A 24749-nucleotide genomic window follows, 5' to 3' on the forward strand; every position below is an offset into this window, starting at 1 on the left:
AAAGCTTTGACTTCATTATGGTGGGGAGTGGGTCATAGGAGCAGAGGCTCTAGATTAAGAAACATGGATTAAAGACATGGCCCTGTGCATGGTAGCAGAGAAGTTCATATACGAAGGGAGGGGTTGTCCGAAGTAATGGGAAATAATTTGTTCCAAGTGGAGAACTTACCAGGGCATCATGTGGCAGGCGCAGATTTGGAAATGAGAAAAAAGCTGGAAGCATGTGCAGACATTCAGGATGTGCAGGGCAGAAAGCAGACATTGTAATAAAAGTCAGTGTTTACCAGATAGTTATGCTAACACACTTGTGGCACAATGTGTGACTGTAAACTCTGTGCTTCATTAATATGTTAATTAAGAATGAAAGGATGATTTAAAAAAAAAAGATTTGACTTCACGTCCTAAACCTTCTGCTGCCGGTCCTTCTACATGATTTTGTCCGTATTGTGGCCTCTGAGGACAGGCTTAAAAATCTCCCAGAGTGTAATATTTTTATATTATTTTAGCATTTAGAAGGGCACATTATTTAGTCCTGGGCCTGAGGCCTATGCCCTCTCACCTAGTTACATTTAGCTTTTATTCCTTTTATTTTAGCAAAGCTTCATTTTAGTAGAGATGTTTTTCATTATTTTATTAGTTGCCCTTCCACGTAGAATTTGTTATTCATTTCTTTTCACAACCGTCTCATCATGTGCTCAATCCAAAGCTGCACACAATATTTACCGGGTATTGCCGGTCCAAAGAGTACATTGTCTACCCTACACAGAAAAATACATGTTGTCACGTCAGGGCAGTTCTTAGAATAACATATGTTATAAAACATGAAACTGCCCACACCTGGGTGGAGGGGACATTCCAGGCAGCTTGCCATCTCATGCTGCACGTCATCGATGTTTCTGCGGAAACCCTTTGGTTCCTCTTCATCTGCGTGGGAGGACTCCGAGTAGACTAACAGACCTCTTCTTCACCTCTGATAGCAGGTATGAGGGTTGGGCTTCCTTCCCTGGACCAGAAGGGTGGATTAGGGCTACTACTGCTACTTGCTCTCATGTAGAAACTTAGTTGTGTAGGTAGGGATATTAGGGACACTAGTGTGACAGTATGGGGGGACTCTTCTTGTGTTTCACTTTCCTGGTCACTGTCGTAATAACGTTGTGTCCCATTATCCTCAAAGTTGCAATTCATGCCTTTTTACGTAGAACGCAGCTGCTTCAATAAAATATTTATTGAACCAAGATCCTGCTTCTGTTTGTCTTTGCCTGTGTGAGACTTGTATAACTGAGAGAAAAGGGGTATGCTTTAGTATTGTTGAGGTGCTGCTAGCTAACCGGAAGGGTTAGGCCGGCAGCTGTCACTCGGTGGTGCTGCCACACAAAATCAAGCAGTCTTGTTACTACAACAGGAGTCAGCGACTGCTATGGGTCCTTCTACATGATTTTGTACAAATTGTGTCCTCTGAGGACAGGCTTAAAAATCTCCCAGAGTGTAATGTTTATATTAATCGACCCTCATTTTCCTTGATGTATTGCAGCAACACAATCTGCAGTAAGTTGCCCCCCAGTTCCTTTTTTACTATGCATTCGATCCTCATATTTTTATCCCTTCCCTTCAAGGTACACTCACAGATACAATCAGAGTCCCCTGATTAAGAATTCACCTCCACCTCCTAAGAGGGAGATAGTCGGCACAGGAGATTAAAAAGTAATAGATAAATGGATGTGGAAACAGCAGGTTTGCTAATAGTTTCACCTGTGTTTACCATGGATGGAAAAAGGGAATTCACCCATCGCAAATTTCTCTTTCTTTCTCTCCCTAGTTCTCAAACTTTCTCTATTCCCCTCTATTCTGCTCCTTCACGGCTGTGCCTCCTGCAAAATGTTCTGGGGGTTTGAAGGCAGAGGCAGCAGCCGTCCACCTTTAAACACTGGACTCCAATAATTTGAATGACCCTGTGTGTGTTCAGACTCCCTCTCCAGTGCATCCATCTGAAGCATCAGTGCATCCATCTGAAGCACAGTCCCCTTTCTCTTTGTTGTCAACCATGTTCAACATTTTAGACAGTTCTACATGAAGCTGTAATGTCTCGGATCCCAAAGCTGAAATTGATGATCTGCCCATCACTTTTTGATCCACTTTAGCCGACCTCTTTATCCTCCCTCTTGGAGTCACGGGCATTGTATTTGCCCAATAATTACCTTTTTGTGGCTTGGTGTGTCTGTCTCTCTCCCACTATGAAGAATCCAAAACATCTCCTATCAGTCCAGGTTCCTTTGCTCCACACTTAAGTAAGCAAAGGAATGCAAGTGCCTTGCAGTAGCTGAACAACCCCAGGGACTTTCCACCACTGTCTGTGTTGAAGGCATTGAGCTAGAAGAGCTTGGTAATTTTTCAGTGCAGAGGGAAGTAACACTTTAAGTTGGTCAACAGACTGTGACGAGAAGGGGAAATGTCCAGCACTGATCACCTAAGGCACAAATAGCCACTGGGAAGAGGGCCTAGGTGAATATCAATACCCACAGCATTTCATAGAGCTCTACAGACCCAGTGCTTACAGTCTGACCAAGCCAACACTGGGGAGGAATCCACCAATACTTGAGTGCCAGAATGATCATGTAGTACATGCACAGAACATCTTCGATCACAGCTAAACAGGTCCTCAGTTCTCAAAGTAGCCATCCAATTTGCCTAACTCTGTGATCCGTAGACTACCATAATCTCCTGTGTCCCCGAAGTATCCACAAACAGGATCACAGTCAAGGTGAAGTATTTGCATATGCCAACTAGGTGTTCATCTTGAAGGCCAGTTTTATTTTTAAGTTCGACCTAGTTATTGTCTAACACAACACAACCCGCTCTTTAATAAAAATGATTGTTCATTACCAGGGCGCCTCCATTTCTAGGTAAAGTGTCCAGGATGGATGCATGAATTCAGGTAACAAGAATAGTGAAACGTTATACTCAATTCTGTATTTAGAAGGCAGTGTCCTGGTAGTTAGACTACAAAAGTGTCTAGTGGAGGATGGCTACAAGGATGTGTGTAAATATCCACAGGCTGTGGGTGAGGAGTACGGTACCAATGTGAGAACTGAAGGCTGACGTCAGTGAGAAACCGAAAACATAGTTCAGTTGCCTAATATTGGTTGGCTTTTTTGTCACTGTCATTTGCTTGTTTCTTATTGAATTTATTTCCTTTCTCTCCATGTATTTGTCCTTCACCTGAACCATTACTTCTTTACCATCCCTTTGATTCGGTAACCTTTATTCTTACACTGCTCACATTCAGGGAACTACTGTTTTTTTCTTTTTCACGCAGCACTCCATAAGTGTGCAGATGTTTTTATGCTCTTATTGAATTCACTGTGCAGTTTAGAAATACCTTAAGATCCATGATAGCTTTTTCTCAAGTGTTCTGAAATGTAGAGCATTGTTGAAAAAATAAAACATAAAAGAAATTTACTAGAATCGGCAGAGCTAGTTGCTTTGCACTCCTCTGAAAAATGCAAGACTTAATGGTTTTGGCAGTGATTGTTGTTTTATTTTAATTGCTGTCATTGTCGCAGTGTGAAATTCTTTCCATTTTCTTATCCTGGGTATTGCCATAACCGTTGTCTTTTCAAGACCCCTTGTCTTCTCTCCCTTCTCCGAAACCCTATTTATATTTCCACAGAATTGTTGGTGTTATGTTTGCAGTACCTGATTTTATTGACTTTGTGTTTTTTAATATTCTGCTGTGCACCAAGGGTGAGAAGAGAGCTAGCTCTTGGGAGCTGAAATATGATGTAAACTATGTTGAACATAGGATAGTAAGGATAAATGGCAACACAACAATGATGAACTTGAGGGGCGCTTATAACAGAGGTTTGTTGGTATTGTAAGGTGAATTATAGGGTTATTTAGGGTGCGTTATAGGGTCAGCTTGCCTCTCAGGCCACAACATTTTGCGGAAGGGCATCACATAGTTGCCAATTTTCTTAAACGACCTTATCATCGATCAGGTTAATTATTATTTTTGTATTAGGCAAAGTGAATCTCACTTCGTTTGTATTGAGACTAATGTAAATTATTGCCTTTATTTGTACAAGTTGTTCCAAAGGCTAACATAAGTTGGGACCCATTAAATTGAAGGGACATACCATGAGAGTTCCAATTCAGGAAGCTAATCTGTTTAGTGAATTTACAATCAGGGCAGATAGAGGAAAGTATCCTGCTGTTGACTTGTTCTTCAACTATTTTGACTATTGGCCAGAGGGTTCTTGACTAGTACTGCAAAACTAAAATAATTTGTCAATCATTGAAAGTTACTTCACATTTGTTTCTGTTAGATTTCCAACGCAGTGTCTACATTAGATCGTGGGAGATTGTGCAAAGCTGCTGCTAGCCAGGCTGTCAAAAATGCAACATCAATGCACTTAAATGAGGTTCAGCATCATTTATTTACATTTTTTTTCTAATTTTCATGAAGGTCAACCGATGATGTGTCTGCATACTGTACATTCGAACAAGAGGCTTATGTCAGACCTTAACATAAACCTTGAAAGGCAGTAGCGCACAACAAAATCAACGATTTAACAAACGTTTCAACAGAAAGGATTTGAGCGGGGCGGGTGTGCGATTTAAATAATATAATAAAATGACGCAATTAGCTTTGGGGGGAGAGCAAATGAAAAATTTGCATGAGCATGTGAGAAGGTTGTAGGTAGAGGAGGACAGGGTACAAAAATCAGGTTTGACAAAGCGAGGGGGAGAGGAGGCAAGGGGTAACAAAAGAAAGGAGGGTAAGAGTTGCAACAAGGAACACACTAAGTCAGGGGTCTTCAACCTTTTCTGTGACAGGAGCTAGTTTTAATCATGAATATCACCCTGAGCTACTCATGAATACTATCACTGTTACAATATGACTAGGCCTGGGTGAAATTTAAATTACACCAGTGTAATTTTGCGGTACTCTTGTTATAACACTAAAACTAACAGCATTATGGCACATCATGTAATTAAATTGCGATAGAGTGCTGGATAAATGTAAACAGACAAATGCGAGCACCCGTTGTTTGCAGCAGCTCTGTTTTGTGAGCTTTTTTGTGGGGGAAAACTATATCCTAGCATCAAAAATTGGCAAACTGACACATTTTGATCTAAAATATAGCACCAAATGATGGATTTGCATTTCAGTATTTATTTGTCCTTTTACATACAAAAGCAAATTAGGTGGATTTTGCACACCTCTAAAGATGACCACGTCCAATAAGATTCCAGTACAGACCTTTCCTTATAAGATTACCAATGCGGATCACTCCTTGCAGCCCCGACTAAAGCAAATCTACTCTTGCTTCTTCTCCCATTCTTTCATGGCTGAGTGTTAATTTACACACTGTGATTGTCACAATGAGGTACACCACATGACCAATCTCTATTCAACATTGATGCTCTGCCAGGGAAAGCATGTGGTCATGTTGCAGACTATCTGACTGCAGCAGACTGTCAGTGTATGTTTGTGTTAGTGTGGAGACCTGAAATTGTTTTTTCTGGCTGGGACTTCAAGGGTCTAAAAATGTGACTCATTATTTCGTTTAATGTGCCCAAATCCTCCCTTTGACCTGCTGGGATGGGCTCCCATGAGCTACTTCCAGGGAGCTGGCGAGCTACCAGTAGTTCCAGAGCTACTTATTGGAGATCCCTGCACTAAGTGTTAAAAAAAAGTACTTGCTGAATATATATACCTTGTATATTTGATGCAGTGGTTCACAACATGGTTTCACCCTAGCAGCAGTTCTAATATAAAAGAAGATAAGAGTGTTTCCTGCCTTTGGTTTGCTGAATGTTGTGGGCCTCTGCCCTGGAGATCCTTCTGTAGTGTGTCCCTTTGATTGACATGCATCTAATCAGGAGGACTGCAGTGGACGCTTCAGACACGGTGGTATAATCTCTTATTTGGTTTTCCTTTAACAATGTGTTGCTTTTACATTCCCCTCAGAGCTTTGGAGCACGAGATTGGAGGGGTCATGTCAACTGCTAATTGGTGAGTACAGTTTTCTGAAGCGCAAAGAATCAATGTCCTAACTAAATGATGCATGGAATGTATGTGATCTACTTGGATCTGGGTCAACGGGAACATTTTCTTTGTAAATGTGTGGCTTGTATGAATGCGTTTAAACACAGTATGTATGTACTAGAGTTACGTCACCAAGGTATTTATTGTTTTGTTTTATTGTGCATATTCTGCATATAATACACTCTGAAGGCGTTTTAGTGTGGGAGCGGAACCTGCCAATCCACTTCCCAAATATTGTGTGCTGGACCTTACAGGGATCCTCCTACCTTGGCCCTCATCACGGATAACACACTGTGTTGGGTCAGACATGTCCCCTACATGCAACACTGGTGGGTCCCTCTCCTGTGGGCCCGACTGGGTGTGTTTCTGGTATTCTGATTTGTATTTTTGCCCTGCGGTCGCACTACTCTAGTGTGTGTGCAGAGGTCTAGGCCTGTCCTTGACTATGCGAGGTCCAGAACCTATCCTATGACTTGGAGTGGGGGGGAATGGGGTGCGTGTGTGTGTCTGCTTGCGTACATGTGTGTCTGTGTCTCTCCAAGCTTGAAGGGTTTATGTGCGGTTTTGGAGATCACATCAGGGAACTAATTCCCCTATCAAGAACTCCTAAACAGGAGCACTCCCTGAAAATAGAAAAACTGATACGGGATGTGGGGAGGGACCCAGTGATGAAGCACGCTCCGTAATTGAGGGTCCCGTGTCCTTAATAGAGGAATCCTTTTCAAAGTCTAAATTGATTTTGTCAACATTAGCTTACAAATAACTAATTGGGATCTCAGGTCTATCATACTTCGATTTTTGTATTAATCTGAAAAAATACCATAACTTGGTAAACAACAAAAGCACCTAAACTTTAGTCCCTAAAAAAAGTATGCATTTAGTAGTGACTTGAGTGTACACATGTGGCAGGCATACAAAACAACTAAATAGAATCGAATTAGGATTTAAAATAAGTAATAAAACTGTTCATTAAAGAAGGGTAATCCTCTAAATTGTAAATTTTATTGTTGCTATTAGTGTAACTACTGAGTTTGTGATTTAAGTTAAATGTAGATGTTTGTCGTTTTTCAGTATATTCCCCTATTTCCGTTGTTTATAAAGTTGTCTCTTGTAAATAGTCCTGTTTTAACTCCTGGCAGTCTTTTTCTTTCACTTTACATCTTACTTCAGTAGGAATCCCGCTAAAGCACTGATGCTGTTAAGGGCTAATCCTTGCCAGATTTTCATAACGTCCACTATCTATAAAAAAAAATCCCATTTATATTAATTAAATGTAATTAAGTGCAAACTTGCTGTGTGTAGATAGCCTGAATTCACGTCCCGAACCCATTGATTGATTGATTTTTATCAAAGTTTTAGGTCTGCAAAGATAGCAACAGTGAGAGTTAAAAACATAATGCATTAAAATTAGATACATTTATAACAGGCTTTGTGGTTTAATCTACATAATACAGGAATTGATACATGTTTAAAAAGCTCTTAAAAAATGTTACAATTCTGTAACCAGGCTATATAACGACTGAGCAGCTGCTCTAGTCAATACAGTACCATATTTAATAAAAAGGGCCTTTAAAAAATGTAATCTAGGGGATTTTAACACAGGGCAAACAAATAGACCGTTTTTGACCATCTGTACTGCACCCTTGCACAAGTTACACCTCCTTTTGCCCCAACGTTTTCACCGCCAAGTATCCGTAACACATCTTAAAGGGAGGCAATTTAATTTAAACCTGAGCATACAGCGGCGGACCCTGTGCTCCAAATTCCATCTTAAATAGGACTGTGGGCCAAATACTTACTGTCCTTATTAACCCCCCAGCCTCTTTAATCACCCACAGAGGCGAATATCCTGTTCCATAGAGCTGTTTCATAAAAGACTTTAGATAGCCTCGGAGGGTACAATAACTCTTATCTTGCAAATCTACCACTTTTAGACTACAGTGCTCAAGTGCATATACAACATTAGAAATCAAAATATGGTCACCCCTTCCAGAGGAAAACATTCTGCACTTATGAGCTTCCTCAAGGAGTTCTCCTTTAAACGAATAGGAGCGTACTGTAGCTGCCTAACCTCTTCCAAATGTGCTTACCAGCCCCATTTTGATGCGCCTCAATTGATAACATGGTATTTAAATTGCAGATTGTTCGCAAAATGTTCCCTTATACTCTATGCATAAAGTGCCAGTGCTCATTTTTTATAGTTTCTAAACCACATAATAGCGTATGGGGGGATTTTCATATTGTAAACAGTCAGTAAATTAATAAAGTGCCTTTGGCCTGTAGCGCCATAAAGTGCTTTAAGTGCCTTTACATGGGACAGAGCCTTCGTCGTCTTATGTGCAATATGTTCTTCCTCAGTTAATTCAGCCAAGAAAAGGTTTCCTAAATAGGGGTAAGATTGAAATGATTTCTATAGGTACGGTACTCAAAAGCCATCTATAGGAAAAGAGTGGCTTACAAAGTGCTGTGTTTTGCCTACAATGCGTCTCACAATTCAGGGCCACTCTACCTGAGAGAGGTTTTCTGCTGGCGCATTCCCAGAAGACCCCGCTGCTCTAGCTCTATCAGATCAATGGCGAGATCTACCTCCCCAAGCTGCTCTCCTAGTTTCAGAAGTCTTTCAGATGTTACCATTAAATTGTGGAATATGCTTCCCCTGTACCTCAAAGCTACATCTACCCTTTTGCAGTTTAGGAAACAACTTAAAACATTACTCTTTTCACAAAATCTGTTTTTTTTAACACCACCTATTTATTTTTTTATAGATCTTTCTTGTTCAGTAGTTACCGATGCCAGTGCCAAGATACCTAAGGGCCTTCGAGCGCTTTATAGATTTATCACTATCAATTATCAATATGTTTGGGTAACAACTCTTCCTGTGAAACTTCATGATTTTACTTTTATTTATATTAACTTTTAAATAATGTCTGCCAGCATAGGTTTAAAAAAAATTAAGACGTTTCTTCAAGCCTTTAGAAGTCGGGTCAAATGACACAATATTGTCTGCATAAAGGAGAGTCCCCATCAGCTACCTTTGGGGAATCTCCCCCATAAGGCCCATCAGCCTCAGAAGAGCAACCTGAACCATCTATCCTGCGCCAACATTATATATCCTAGCTCCAAACCAAAGTTTATTGTTTCCCTTGTATCAAGTGACCCGCCTCAGCTTCAGTCTCATGACAAATCATCCTATATGCAGATGGTTAGGCAAGAGGACCAAGCCGAAAACACTGCCTAATTTCCTGCATTTATTTTCTCCCTGCATTCTCAAACAATATTTGAATGTTTAATATTTCCTCTGTCAGTGTAGTTATTGGACGTTAGCACGTTTTTCAGAACTGTGGGAAATTGGCAACATTTTCCTTCCCTGTGACCTTTGATTACCAGTTTCTGTCTGTGCTTATCGTGTTCTGGCACCCACATTACAGCCATCATTGGGCCCAGAGATTGTTGTGCACAGTTACCTTGCTCAGAGCTCTTGTAACATCTGCAACCAGTTTAAACATTAAACCTTTCGAAACAAGGTTTTTAGGTCTGGCTTGACAACACAGCTGTTCGTTTTACATATTGTTACCAGTTCTTTAAAATATACATAGAGTGGGTTTTGGCTTCACCCAGAGGAGTGTTTCTCTCTGATCACATTCTGTTAACTGTTTGTTGTATCATTTCACCTCTTGCGAAGTGTTTACACTGCATTACACAAGAGAATATGTTGCTTGGTTGCATTATACATTAAGCACGTTACTTCATGGATGTGCTGTGTACAGCAAGATTTATTTTCTTTTTTCAGTGCAGCAGTTTTTAGTGGTAGTCTTTGTTCCAAGTGCCATTCAGACCTGTTGGCTTTGCCAATGCGAGTTACAGGTTTCATTCCCTTCTTAGACCATTTACAAAGTCAATCACTCAATCAATCAGGATTTATAAAATGTGGCAAATCATTTGTGAGTGTCTCAAGGGGCCTATGTTTGTTTTCTCCCTTTGAAATATTGACTTTATGTGCCTGCTTCTTCCCTCAGTATATTTGAAGTTTTATTTCCATCCTTGTGGCTTTTCAGTTGTTGGCATTTCTTCACATTTCATTTTAAAAATGAACACAATTTTTCAGATAGGCAACAGGCTTCTAGTCGCTTGCTCCCCAGAAGTTATTGAGTCAAGTGCTTTGCATTGTAAATTACACTTATACTGCCAAAGTTTAATTAAAACCTTTTATTGCATTCCCTAGTACTTCTTAATTGTGAAGGTGTCAAGCAGCATGTAGGATAGCAGTTATACTCCCGGTAGTTATGGTGTGAAGCATTTTCCTTACTACTTTTGTTTAGTGGTGTCTTAAGTAGCCTTTTGCTTCACTCATTTTTGTTTATATACACCATCTTTCAGAATACCTAAAATGTTATTTTTTTCCACAAAATTACCCTGATTGGTTTGTTAGGTAAAAGGACCTATTTGGCAGTGCAAACAGCTTTCTACAAATAAAAGGTGTTTTAAAATTAGTATTTTAGAAAGATTAACTATTGTAAAAAATAGCATGCTAGTCTTTGCCTTGCAATTCTTCATTTTAATAAGCATTATTTAACAATGGGAGCTTGTTCTGATTGTAAATTGATACTTGGACGTTTGTTGTGTAAAGCTATGTAACCAGTAGTGCACATTCTTGGTTCCTAGAATCTAACTCAAAGAGAGTTTGTTTTACCCACCATACTGGTTATCCTCTTTCTATTAAATATATTATTTATATATTTATTTCTAGTTACCTTTACCTCTAGACAAATCCATACAATGTGTTAACAGTGCAAGTGTCGAATACTGAACACACATTTCGTATCAGTTCCATTTCTTCTTATCCTTGGGCATAAAGATAATGGCAATTGTTTGAAGAGGAACCTCAAAAAAGAGGCTCTATTAGGCTTCTAGCTATTTTATATCCCCATCTTGGTTCTGCAAGAATTGCCATACAGGAATTCGCCCACTAACCCGAACAAGCTTAATTCTTCTGCGTACATTTTTATGTGCAGCTTCAAAGATGGTTTTTGGAACTTGTTCGTAATCACTGAGGGTACATGTTACTAGCTTTCCCTCCAGTATTCCAATGTGAAATTGCTGTAGGTATTTACATAATAAACCTCCAGTTGTATTAGCATAAGCACATTTCACTCTCATTCAATCAGTGGTTACAGTCTTAACTGTAAATAGACTGTCTGCTTTCCTAGCAAGTTAAAATCTGAGGAGCACTGTGAGGTTTATATATATATTAAATATATTCTTAACCAGTTGCAGCCAATTAAATCCAACTTAACATCAGCAGATCCCATGAAAAGTGGTACTAAATAAGAAGGTATCACATTGTTTTTTGTGTTGAATTCCTTTACAAACCTTTGCAGAGAATGTCCCCAATATGGACTTTTGAATTCTAGTCCACCTACCACAGATTACATCTTTACAGCAATCCTATTTAAATGAGGTTCCTATGTGAGAGTAGGAGTCATAACATCCTTAAATATTGTGAATTTTAATACCCACGCTTTATCCACTGTAATCTGTAGTTTTTTGTACATTGTAGGGAGATAGCCTGTTTAGTAGTTTTGGATGGCATACAGAGGTTTCAAAATTAGATCATCAGCATACATTATTAATTATAAATGATGATCACCAAGAATTGAAGGGAAGGACCTTCCTGGTGATGGCAAATCTGCAAATAAAGTTTAAAAAGAGCTGGCTCAAGCACACATCCCTTTTTAAGCCCATTTGCTGTTTTCTTTTATTTGGTGCGTGCATTGCTCATTCCCAGTCCAGCCGTTGCTCACATGTTCTCGTGGAAATGTGGAGCCAATTTTAAAAGACTTGGTTCTATGCCAGACATGTTGAGTTTTTTCCTGTAATCTTGATTAACCTTATGAAAGGCATTTAAATAATTGGCTAAACCACACTAAAGATTTTTATGTAGATAGCTGCTTTAAGCAACATATTTGCTCCTTTTTTTTGAATTTCCGAAATTCCTTTGATAATTCATGTAAACCTATCTATAGGACACTTCTGGAACCATGGGCCTGATTTATGAATTTTCCATTTGCATATATTGGTTGCAAATTGTGCACTGACTTCTTGGGAATGGGATTTTACGAATCAACCTATACACTAATAGGCTGTTTCGCAAAATTCCAAATTGTAGTGGGTTGCAATTCGACCTAACTCATTATTATGCATGAGGTAGGTTGCAAATTGTGACACACAGCAATTGGTTAGAGTCAAATGCATGGTGACTTGTTAGGGTCAGCCGTCCACCATGTCTGTGATTGCTTTTAATTAAAGTGTTTTTTTTTTTAAAATGCAACCCTTTTTCCTAAAAAGTAAACTGGGCACAATCAAAACAAGAATAAATAGTTGAAAACCCTTTTTTTAGGTGTAGTCAGTGGTCTTGCTCATAATAAACATTTTTGTCAACCTTCTCAAATGGGAAGGGGTCCCCGTTTGCGAATGGCTTACCATCTGTTTGTAGTTAGTGTGAAAATAATAATGTTTTGAAACCTGGTTTCAGTCCCAAAACATTAATACATTTCTTAAGGAATCTGTATTTAGAAGGGACGCCCTTTACACACTTCTTCAAAATAGCCATTTCTTAAAGTTTACTTAACTCACTTAACGATTTGGAGAGCCTTTTCCGAATCGTTAACTGGGTTTAGTAAATTACAAAAAGTGTTTTAGTGGTTGCAAACTCTCAGATTTACCGACTCAGAGGGTTTGCAACTGTTAAAACATTTTGTAAATTGGGCCCCTTTAATTATTCCTACCTCTTCTTTTCTGTTAATGCTGTATAGACCATGGATTTTCGTGCCTAATTAATGGAGCAGTATCTAAAATGGAGGACTAACGAATACCTCATCCTCTTCCCAGCTCCGTAGTTCTCCAAATGTTATTGTATTATCATCTTACTCCACCGTTGCCTTAAGTCATGTGTAGCATCTTCACTATCTGAGCATACTGCTTGCTTCTTATTTACACTTTAATTCAAAGTCTATAGCTGATCATATTGAAAGGAATCAAAATATTTGTAGTCTAACATTGTTTTTCCTTAACAATCTAGTGTATAATCTACTATGTGGTAGCTTGGGACATTTGACTTTCAGATTCATGATCTTCCTGTGAAATGTTAAAAAACAATTTAAATTGTGCACGATGATTGTTGCAAGTGTGTGTTTCGCACAATATAACCTATATATTTTTAATGTCCTACTTTCCTTGAGGTACTTTGTCTCATTTGAAGAATCAGGTGCACTAGCAGTATTTGAATAATTCAAAAGTAATACAATAAAAAATTGAAAACAATTACACAAAGTTATTACGTAAACAGCCTAACCCATCCTGTCACCAAATGACTTTTTTAATGCTCTGATGCCCCACCAAGACCACAGCCCCCAGCCTCTACTGCTTCGTTCACTTCTCATTTAAGGCACTGTCAAGCAGCAATCCTTTCTGTCCCTCTATGTTTGTCAGCAGTTCTCTTTAATGTGCACAGTGCAACAGGTCATCCAAAAGATCAATTTAAACAGAAAAAAGTCTGTGCTTGTCAGCAAGCTAAATAATGGCACATTTAATTGACAACCTGCTCCCAGGTAATTGTTTCTGTTGTGCATAAACTGTGTGTGTGTATATATATATATATATATATATATGTGTGTGTGTGTGTGTTTAATGAATAGTTTATTTCCATTACCAGAAAATATGCACTTTCTACAGCAGGGGTGTCCAACATTTATCCAGGAGAGCCAGGTACATGTCAAGATTAATTGATTAAGTTAGATATAATACATTTTATTGAAAGTCACTTACATAGTCAGTGGTTGGCCTTAGAGTCTGTCATGCACCAGCCCCCCTAGACCCAGGTTGGACACTCCTTATCTATACTGTCTGTTTATTGGCTACATTCAGAATTATTATTAAAAAGTATTAAAACAAAAGAAAGTGGTAGAGATGCTTGTGAAATTGACATATTTGATTTTCAAACTCTTGATTTCTGTAGGTTATAGCTTTTTTAATATCTCAACCGTTTAGGTCTGGATGGCTCTCGAACTGGCTTCCGACTTGGTGCCCAACATCAGTACCACATCTGAAAGAAGCAGAGGAGAACATGCTCAAGTGTATGTCTTGATTTTGTCTTCACACACTACATAAACTTGTGAAGCCTGGCAATTAAGGATTATGTTTAATTTGCAGCTGCTAAACTATGACTTTTGAAAATGCCATTTTGTCCATTTACAACTTAAATATACAGTTTTAATGTAATTATAATGTACATATCTGGGTTTATGACAGATCGCCTTCAGTCTCAAGTTATAAAATGCTATTGCTTAAAGATCCTTCTTGTGCGTCAACCTTTTCATTGTAAAAATATGCAAAAGTTCAGTGGAGATTTTTTATTTATGGACAAGGTCTTGGGGGAGGAGGGGTATTGGGGTGGTGGGCGGATGTGGACACAAAGCATTTACGCTTTCTCTTTCATGTAGGTTCCCCGACAGGGAACTGGCTCCCCAAAGGTCTTCACATAAAAAAACACAAAAAGCTCCACAGAAAGGAGAAATTCTCTTCCTCCTTGAGGAAGTGGTCTGGTCCCAGTACCCTTTGGAGTGTCAGCACTGCTTCCTGCCTTCCGGCCATTCCTCAGTGTTGGAGTCAATTCCAGCATTAAAAAAGGTGAAGCAAAACTTGTCCAGCTCCATCGGCCGACCCCACGCAAGTCAAAGGCTTCTGACTTGCTAGAGTGGACTTTTTCAGTACTTCTGGGCAACTTCCCAAAGGTGGACCCAATGCTGCGGCCTTAGTGACTCTGGCAGCTCTGACCCTGACAGCTCCTGATTCAGCACCTAGAAAGAAAAAAGTGTCACAATGATGACCCTCACCCCCAGTGTGCTCAGTGCCACATACTCAGTCAACATTGCCACCAGCATTAGAACAACTTTAAGAATCGCTTTAAAAGCTGCAAAGTCTGCTAACACAAACCCAGTGCAGAAGGGCTGTTTAGATGACAAGCCCTTCCCACAGCCTCTCCCCAGGGCCCAGAGGTTTCAGTGGATGGATGAACCTTTTGAGTCTCACTCTGATGCGCTTGTTATTCCTGATAATGATTATGGGACAGAATCATAATACAATATCTAAACTTAAGCCCAGATTCTGAGGGTTACCAGGTTTACCCCGTGCATTTATAATTGATAAAGAATATGACTACATAGAAGAATGTGACTCAGAGTCTCATAACCTCCTCCCTTGTTACAACACGGATGCCTCTGCCCCAGTAAATGATTTCAACGCCTCTCCAGAACGAGATGTTTGGCCTTCTTCAGAAGAAGTGTGTTCATTCGCCTCAGTGGTATGAAAGGCAGGCGAAACGATGATGGTGACCTTGCCCTTTGCAGAGGCACATCTAACATTTTAACAGAAATCTCGCAATCCTCATCTGCAGTTTCTGGATCTAAAAACTTTAACCAGGCAGTCTTGGAGCCTATACTTGCAAATTGGAAGAAGACAAAGTCTGCTCTGAGTGATCCAGTTTATGTTGTCAGTCCATTCACTGGAAAGTCTGCTGGTCAAAGACTCATCTGTAAATTTATACCCAAATGCCTTTTCCCATGGCCTCCAGGTTGAACGTCTAAGGATCTGGGCTCTTTGGGCCATGATGGTTTTTGCCTCTGGTATGTTCCTGACTTTGCAATGTCCAGGAGCCATCCTGTGACTAGGAGATCTTACTAGGCGGTGGACTGATGTCACTGTTCTAGGTACATCACCTAAAATGGTGTTGGAAGTGTACAGTGTTTTGTAACTTTTGTAATGTGACTAGACTTTTTTTCTGTCAGTGAGAGCACAGTTTACTGACTACTCATGTACAATCCACTGTTCTCTAAAACAGGGCATTGCGCTGACATCCTGTGTGCATGTTGAGTGTACAGTAAATGTGTAGTACATGTATGGTAGTGGGACTGTGTGTTGTGCAAGTCTGAGTACTGGAGCCAGTGGATGCCCCTAGTATAGCATGGCACAAGATGGAGTGTGATGATAGCTTGCCTAGGCAGTGGAAGCATATTGCCAGCATTCCTATAGCTGGAGGGTGTAGATTTAGAGGAGGCAAGGAGAATGACGACAGGGCACTATTTTAAACATTCCATGATATCCTTGTTAGCAGAGGACTTCTAATTAGTTATTCCTGAGCATAGCCATTTACTGGATGGTAGGGATGAGGTTGGGACTGCAATTTCTGTTGTTCATGGTGAAGAACTGTCTAGGCGAGGTCCAGGGTCAGACTGGGACAGGGCATAGACTCGGGCACCATCTTAAAAGTGGCGTCCATTAGCGAATCATATAACTAAAAAAGAGGCCCGCATTTGCAAATCAGGAGAAATCTAAACTTGTAAAGACAAACTGTATTGATGTTTTGCAAGCAATGGGAGAATATATTCATGTGTGCTTGTGGAAGGCACTGTTTGTGGTAATATTAGAGAAATCAACAGTCAGAACCAGCCCACCAGACCATAAAACCGGCTTACAAGTAGCCAAAAAACCTGCTCATACACCGATCTGTCGACCAGTCCTTCAGGCACTGCCTGATTGCTCTGTAGGCCAGTCCGATTTGGCAGGGGCTGTCAGTCAGTCTGTCTTTGATTGCTGCCTCAGGAATGCTGGTGGAGCGAGTTGCAGAGAACACATACTTCATTGAAACTATGTTTTGGGCACTCATGCTTGGACCCAGCCCTATTGCTACCTGTTGTGAGAAACCTCACTTTGCAAAAAGGCTGTGCCTAGAGAACATCATGGAAATTACATTTGAAAAAGAACCAACCCAAACAGTAGATCCACATCCCATTTGGAAAATGTTTATAAAATTGGATCAAAACCCACCCCTCTTTGGTCCAAGTTCTTCTTCACCAAGGAAAGGAGTGCTCCACTGAACATTTGAAGAGCTGATGTGCAATCAGGGCTGGTGCCTGCCTGACATCCAGATTCCCGGGGTAGAAGGGGACATCACCTGAGGTCTGCATTGTCTGCTGGAAGTGCTGAGGATCTGCTTTAAGCACCTTTAAGCCTCCCTGCTGAGAGAGGGAATTTTTGTGCCTGGCCCTAAAGGATTAAAGACTGTACAGGAGGTGATGCCCATCGTGTTCCAAGAATGTGGAGCACCCAAAGGAAGATGATGAACAAAGAGAGCAATTTATGAGTGACCTATGCTGCAAAGGGGTCTCCCCAGTTTCAATCAATCACTCAGGATTTGTAAAGCGCAGCTAATCACCCAACAGGGTATCCAGGTCTTGCAGGTACCCGAGGCTTATTCGAACAGCCAGGTCTTGAGGGACCTTCGGAATTCCGGAAGTGAGGTGATGGTCAGAGTTGCATGGGGAAGCTGCACAAAAATCAGGGTAAAAGGCAAGGAGAAAGCATTGAGAAATGAGGGAACAGCAAGGAGAAGGCACATAAAATGGGGGAAAACCAAGGAGAGAGCTCTGAAACAAGTCTCGCTACATAACTGCTGAGTGAAAGGTGACATAATTGCACCGGAGCAAAAAATTCTTGTGTCACCCGGAGGCCCTCTGGGGGTCTGAGATACTATTACTGCTGATGCCAGTAGAGAAATGAAAGTTGTGTTGCTGCCGAAGCAGAAAGCCAGGATCAGCATTAAGATAGCTCTTTCAGGTCCTGTAGATTCGTGACCTGGTGCCAATCAGAGTGAGAATTATTGCGAGGCAGCAGAGGGGGGAAGCGACGGTTGAGTATGGATGCAAATCGAAGCGGCTGCAGGGGAGCTGACCCAAAGTCTGAGGCACAGAGACTGGGGCTGGGGGTGCAGGTCATTGAGACCTGGAAGCCAACTGAGTAGGAAGCCCAAACCCCGATTGAACTTGACTGGCTTGTTTGGACAGAGCGTGCAAGGGCGGTCTGGCCCATCACGCTACAACCCACACTGTACCCCGGCATCTCTGACGCTCTGCGCACCAGCTCCAGCAACCCGCGGCAGGAACTTCCTCCCTGCGTGTCCCTGTGGCCACGAAGGACCAAGCCTACCTCGTCTTGCACCTGATCTGCCTTGTCCTCCACTGACCGGGGCAGCTGTACATCCTTCCTTAAGTGAGGGTGTCAGAGGGGACGGTGGACAGGACACCACGTGGGAGGGCAGGCGAGAGGGAGTGGGAAGGGAGAAGCAGATCTACACGGATAGGGGAGGCCCTCCGCCACAGAGATTTTAGTCAGTAGCCGAGGCGACCAAGCCAGGTCTTGGTGCAGCCTGCTGATCTGCGTTCTCCTCAGCTGCCTTCATCCTGCATCTCCTCAATACCTAATCATCACCCAAATCTCTGCTCAGTCACCGCCCAGCTCTCTCACCCTAGCCCCCCAGGCCAGCAGTAAGATGTGTGTGCTACTGCCCCCCTCCCATCACAATAAGGCGCCAAGGCACTAAAGCATCTCGTCAGTTTATGGGCGCGGTGTGGCCGTGCTGTTCTGCTGGGTCTTGAGACATCCACACCAAGAAGCAGGCACCAAAACCATTATACAACAGGTGGGAAAAAAGAGGCCTCATCCCTCTGCAGCTCTATGGCCGACAGCTTAGCACCAGTCCAACACCAGCTTATTTTCATTGAGAATTACTTCAAAACGTCAAAGCGACAAAACGATAAAATGACAAAAAAGACAAACGATAAAAAAGAAAAAGCAAAGGCAAAGCAAGCAAAAAGAAAGCAACCTAGTTAGCAAAGCATCAAAGCAAAGGAGTGGTAAAAGCAAAGCAATGCAAATCAGTCAACAGGGGAACTCTCCCACTACAGAGGGGCTGCCAACTCAATCCCCATGAGGTCAGGAAAGAGAAGGGGAGCACCCCCCCCTTCCAGTTTTGGAAGGGAAAAATGCAAAAAGACAGAATCTGCAAAAGAAAGGGGGCAAGTGCAACCACTGGGCTCCATAGTTACGTTCGACTAAGGGCCACAGGATATATTGAGCAGGAGCATAGATGAGATGGTGGACTGGGCCAAGAGAAGCCTCACTCTTTCCTTCCTACCAAAAATCTACTCAAAGTTCTCTTTTCTGAAAGATACAGGCTCCATCATCTTCTCAACCAGCAGCGAAATCCAAGGCTTGCAGTCACCACTCCAGCCCTTACAGCCTCCACAGTCTCCACAACCCAGAGAGGGAGGCAGTCAGGCAGATGATGTTCTCATGAACTCTATGCCCCTCAACAACCTTGAAGCTCCCATAAGGGGTGGGGGGGGTGGTCAGCAGCACCTCAGCAGAAATTACCCTGTACGCCAGTATGTTGGTACTCTGCATTTAGGCCGTGCTGCTTTCTCACACAAGTAGGGGACCTGCTTTCGCAGTAGGATGGATCATTCCTCAATCCCAGATCCCAATCCTGAGGCTGTATTCATGGAGGTTGTGGTACTTGCTAGTGTAGTTTTATTTGTAGTTTTATTTGCTGTCTGAGGGGTCACCCTGGCTGCCAGGAGACCAGCCACAGAATCCATTTATGCATGTTGCTGGAATAGGTTTGTTTAGTGGTGTGACTCTGAAGGTCTGAAGCCAGTTCTTTTTCACCATTCTGATGTTCTGTGATTCCCACTGTCACTTGCCCAGCACAGCCTACTAGTGGCTTCTGGGAATGGTTATTTGGCTGCCCCGTTCGCTTTCATATATCTGTTGGCCAGCCACCTCCGTTTAAGTCGCCACTATCGGCGCATTTTCTGAAAGGTTTACTTGACTTGTTCGCTCTCCGTTCATTGTTCCTCAGCGAGATCCAAATCTTCTGTTCACTTTCCCCATTGCATTCCCAGCTGAGCCGACACACAGTTGCCCCCTTTCAACCCTTACTCTGAAGACTATCCTCTTGGTGTCAATGCCTTGAGCCCATAGGGTCAGAACTTCAGGCCTTCTAGGTTTGCAACTATTAGGTGCATAGACTGGACCCCAAATGAGCAGTATCCTACTATGTTGACCGCACTCAATACGGCAGAGTGGATAATCGCGTCTTTGCGGTCTTTGCCAGAGGCTAAGAAGGGCAAGGCGCTGACCAAATGCACCATTTCATGTTGCGTCTTACTTTGCATAAAGATCTGCCATACTTTAGCCAAGGATGACCATCCTCATGGCATTTGTGCCCACTCCCCTAGCGCTGCGGCTGCACCCAAAGCTCTCACCAGAGGTGGCCTAGTGTTTGCCAGGCGGCCACATTTTCATCCCTTTTGCTACACATTACAACCAGGACTGCGTTGCATGAATTCCTTGGTTAATCAGCGCTGTTCAATCCCACTGGAAGGTACTAGCACTTGGTTGACAGTCGTAATTTGAAGACCCTTCACAAAGATAAAGTCTCCACCAGAAGTATTGCTACCAAAGGTAAGTAACTCTTTTAACAAACAGCACGCGCCTGATGAAATCCTATAGGCGAACATCAAAGTCTCCTTGTAAAGGTGCATCACAGTGCAGGCTCTTCCTGTTGCATCCTTCTTAGTTCTTAGCTTCTCTCCTAGTCTTGTCTGCTGTGAAGCGAGCCAATGAGCTGTGCCCTTAACACACACTTGGCTAGCTTCCTGCTACGGATTGAGCAAGTTATGACTGACATTTTTAGTGAAGCAAGTGGTTCCTGACTTCAACCTTCCCCTCTTTGGCTCTTGCTGACGTAGTTAATTGCCTTTAGCTCTGATCCTTACGCAACAGCCGTTTCACATGTAGTTTTCTGTGTTCTGCTGCCTTCCCTTCTGTTTAGCCCCCCCACCCATCCACCCCCTTATTGCAAAGGAAAGTTGAAAATGTCTCTTGGAATAGGAATTTGCAACAACGTAAGTCTCACTTTCAAAAGCCTCAAATCGGAATTTATTCTCTACACATTCTTGTGTGAAATGCATCAGTGGAACCCATATATATAAAAATGTAAAATGAAGCTGCAACCAGGCTGCTAGATCTCTGTTCCAGAAACCTTAGTGGTTCACTGCATTTTTTTCTGCCCCGGTTCCACACATTCACTAGATCTTTGTGGCCGTTTCTTAGGTTGTATCAGTGTAGGCGCTTGATGAGCTGTTTCAGAGCGCGGGATTGTAAGACATTTATAGGAAACTCACATTTTGACCACTCCCTTGCCAAAAATCACAGTAAAAACAGTCAAACTATAGTTGCCACGGCCCGTCACCAGAGAAAGATGGCTAACCCTGATTTGCCCAGGAACATAAAATCATGTCTGCGCTCCCCGCACCTCCACTTTTTAGCCAGTTATGTTAGCCTGGGTGAACGGTAGAGCCCGCCCACATTTGTGTCCCACACTGCACACCCTCGGCCATGTCTTATATTTGTAATCACCTTTAGCCGTACCTGCAGCCCTAGCGGTGTCCTGCACTCACTTAGCAAAACTTGTCACCCATTAGTCCCACCCTCTATCGTTAAATTGCCCTCTAAGCTCATCTGATCCCTTGCAGAATGACCATTGCACACCACTGCAGCTGTCACGTTCCTGTTGCCACTCATACATGGCTCGTAGCTGGGATATAGAACTATACACATGGCCAAATGTTTCACTGTGCTGCATTGATGTCATGCTTAACATAAGCCCATTTGTTTCCATTTTTGTCCCCATGCCTCATCCAGTCAATGGGTATAAAATGTTGGCATATGAGGATACAATTGTCCTACATCAGTGACATACTATTGGTTTAGATTTTGCTGCTGTTCTTTGCTGGTCAAACTACTAAATTAACTGTGTTTTTATTTATGTTTGCAATAGTGCTGCTTGGAACAAACTTTTAAACTAGTCTTTCAAGAAGAGCAGGTGTCTGGCATGTAAGTGGCACAGCACGTCATATATCCTGCCCTCACTTTGCAGACAAGTTCTCCTCAAGGTTAGCATGGCACACCAATATTTTATGCACCGGAAGCAGGATGCAGGCTTGTTGGGTATGACGTCATGATTCTGCGTCCCAGAGAGACCTGGGATGCTCGCTACATAACGTTGGAAAAAGTGGATGGTTGCAAAATCTGTAAATCTGTTGCCTTGCATAGAAGCAGGAATTTGACAAACAAGGGGGTTGGGGCGAGTGCACGTGGCACTTCCTGAATGACTGCAGTACCATATTCGTGAGAAGCTGCAGCATGTGGACTGGCCTGGGGTGAAACACATTCCAGGCCAGACCACAGGCTGTTGCTCTAGACAGAGTTGTCCATGGAGATCCTTAACTCTGGTCACTGTGCCGGGCACCGAAGGATAGCTGCTTTCACCCTCTATAGGACTTCCTGCTTGCATCATTCAAACAAGAAATTAAGAAAACTTCCAGCTTCTGCAGATTGCAGCTCCAGGTTAGAAGATCGTATGTATAAGCAGGATCTAGGGCCCGCCAATGTTATTGTGGGGAGATATTTGTTTATCATCGATATTTTGAGTCTATATTTTTGAGCTTGTATTTTTGTAGTTTTCATTTTTAGGTTGAGCATAGCAGCGTGCAAGAGCCGCTCTTTTCGACATCTATTCTGTGGGCTTTAACCACATCCTTCACTTTCATTCGTTCCTGGCCCTGCCTTTCAATAGTCCCTTGATTTCGTTGGTAAATCCTTTGTTTGTCCCGCTTTGAGGCTGTTTCGTTATGCCTTGCAGACTGACCCTGTTGCATGGATTAATGCACGAACCGCCGTATACGTTAGTGTGGGCGCACTACTTTTGCCTCTTGGCTTCGAGGGGCTATAAACATTCATTGGGGGTGTTCACGCACAAAGGAGTTGGCTTTTCCAAAATCATGCATTCCGGTGCGTGTGACTTTACAAAGGGTACAATCATGAGATCAGGCACATCACTGGGCTCATCCATTTTTTTTAATCTAGCGCGTAAAACGTGCCTATCGTGCGCACTGCCGCATGTGTGGACTAGAGGTGCTGACATTGCACGCTCCCTCGTGCGTACCTTCAGATACTGTATCCTTGGGTTGTTTAATACCGGTAAGGGGGAAGAGCTCAACGAAGCCAGTGATTTTGAGTGCTCATCCCAGCACTCTCCCAACTCACGAAGATAAAAAAAAATCACATTGCCTACCCCTCATGCCTATCCTTTAGTGCGCTTACATCTCGCTTCATCTCTCTTTGTGCGCTTTATTCGCTTTCTCAACTGGTTAGTATTAATGCCGAAAAGCACAGAAAAATAAAACTTCTTCAAGATAAGCGATACTGAATATTAGTTTTATTTTATTTATACATATATATAAATATATTATATAGTGTTTGTCCCAGCACTTTCCCTACTCATCACCATAAGCCCTGTAGTAAGTGATGGTGCTTGGACACCCATATATTTCTCTAATCCCCGTGTGTTCACAGAGTTTTAGGGGATTACCGTATGGCCCCTAGTACGAGCACAAATGCACCACTCCCGATGTTCTGGTGAGGGAAGTCCAAATTATTGTGACATGGAGGAATTCATGTGTCTTTAACCATTCAGGTGTTTTGCTTTGTCGTGTACATTACCAATGAATGTTGTTTTGGGCCTCCTAGGGCCCAGAATAGCGAGTACTGCTGCAATATTCACATAGTGTTCACAACTATCAGGCCTTGTTTTCAATTTCCCTCGTACTACGGAATGGAGACCTCGACGAAGGCCCCGTCCTGCAAAGGAAGATTTACCTCAAAATGTGTAATCCGAGCGCAGGAGCTCCTGGGCCTGATGTGGTGGGCTGTTTTTTTTTTGTTTTTTTTTATTGCCTCTTTGCTTTGAGGGCCATAAACATTCATTGGGGGTGTTCGTGCACAAAGGAGTTGGCTTTCCCAACATCACGCGCTCCGGTGCCTTTACAAAGGGTACAATCACGATACTAGGCACATCCAGTTTTTTTAGGTCAAGAGCGCAAGTGCTTTGACCTGTTGTAAGTATTGTGGGCTTTTAACCACGCCAGTGTCATGCCCATCACTTTCACGCATTTGTGGGTTTGCCTGTCAAAAATCACTTGATGTCATTGGTAAATGCTTCATGTTTTTCCCGCCTTGAGGCTACTTTGTTACCGCCTTGGAGACTGACCCGGTTACTTGGATCATTGCACCATCGGCGATATACCTTAGTGCAGGTGCACTACTTCTTTATTTGGCCTTGCCACTTTGCACTGCTTGGCCGTATGTTGTTTCTTCTTCTTCCTTGTTTTGGGCCTGCCACTGTTTCTTTGTGGTGTCTGCACATAAAGGCTGCAAGCTGGAGGGAGGTTCTTTTTAATTTATTTCATTTTTTTTAAAAAAAAGGTTCATGTAGCACAAACTCGATCGGAGAAGCACCTTACATGAGGATGTGAAGTTTCAGATAGCGCAAACTCGGAGGAGCACTTTACGTGAAGTTTCATATAGCGCAACCTTGATCTGAGGAGCACTTTACATGAGTACCACTTAACAAGTTTAGCAGTTGAAAAATATACAAACTGGAGCATTGAACACAGAAATCCTGAAAGCAGCTCTCTCGAAACAGCGGGAGAGCCGATACCACAATATTCACTGCACTCGGGGAAAGTCAGCCCTTAATGCTTTGCGGGGCATTTCTTTTTTTGAAGCATTTTTGCCCATAACTCAGCCTTTGGTGGTCCTACGACTAGGGACCACCACCAAGCCATTCAGCACAGCACGCTCTTTCTGACTAGGTCATCTCTGGGTCCCCACATTAGGTTGGGTGGGACGCCAAAATAGCAATCTCTCCCACCATTCAATGTCTTTTTAAACTCTCCCATGG

The 24749-nt window shown here is 42.3% G+C and overlaps 1 protein-coding gene across 4 annotated transcripts in view; it reads left to right on the forward strand.

Moving 5' to 3' along the window:
• The window catches only part of ABHD5 (abhydrolase domain containing 5, lysophosphatidic acid acyltransferase), a 134622-nt gene that overhangs the window by 65897 nt on the left and 43976 nt on the right, over nt 1-24749 (forward strand). For all 4 annotated transcript variants that reach the window (XM_069211973.1, XM_069211971.1, XM_069211972.1 and 1 more), the window contains 2 exons: nt 5972-6016; nt 14096-14181. In XM_069211973.1, coding sequence (XP_069068074.1) covers nt 6000-6016; nt 14096-14181 — 103 coding nt within the window. In that variant the 5' untranslated portion in view covers nt 5972-5999. The remainder of the gene's footprint in view (nt 1-5971; nt 6017-14095; nt 14182-24749) is intronic.

Source organism: Pleurodeles waltl, chromosome 10, assembly GCF_031143425.1.
Source record: "Pleurodeles waltl isolate 20211129_DDA chromosome 10, aPleWal1.hap1.20221129, whole genome shotgun sequence".
NCBI classification, from domain to species: Eukaryota; Metazoa; Chordata; class Amphibia; order Caudata; family Salamandridae; genus Pleurodeles; species Pleurodeles waltl.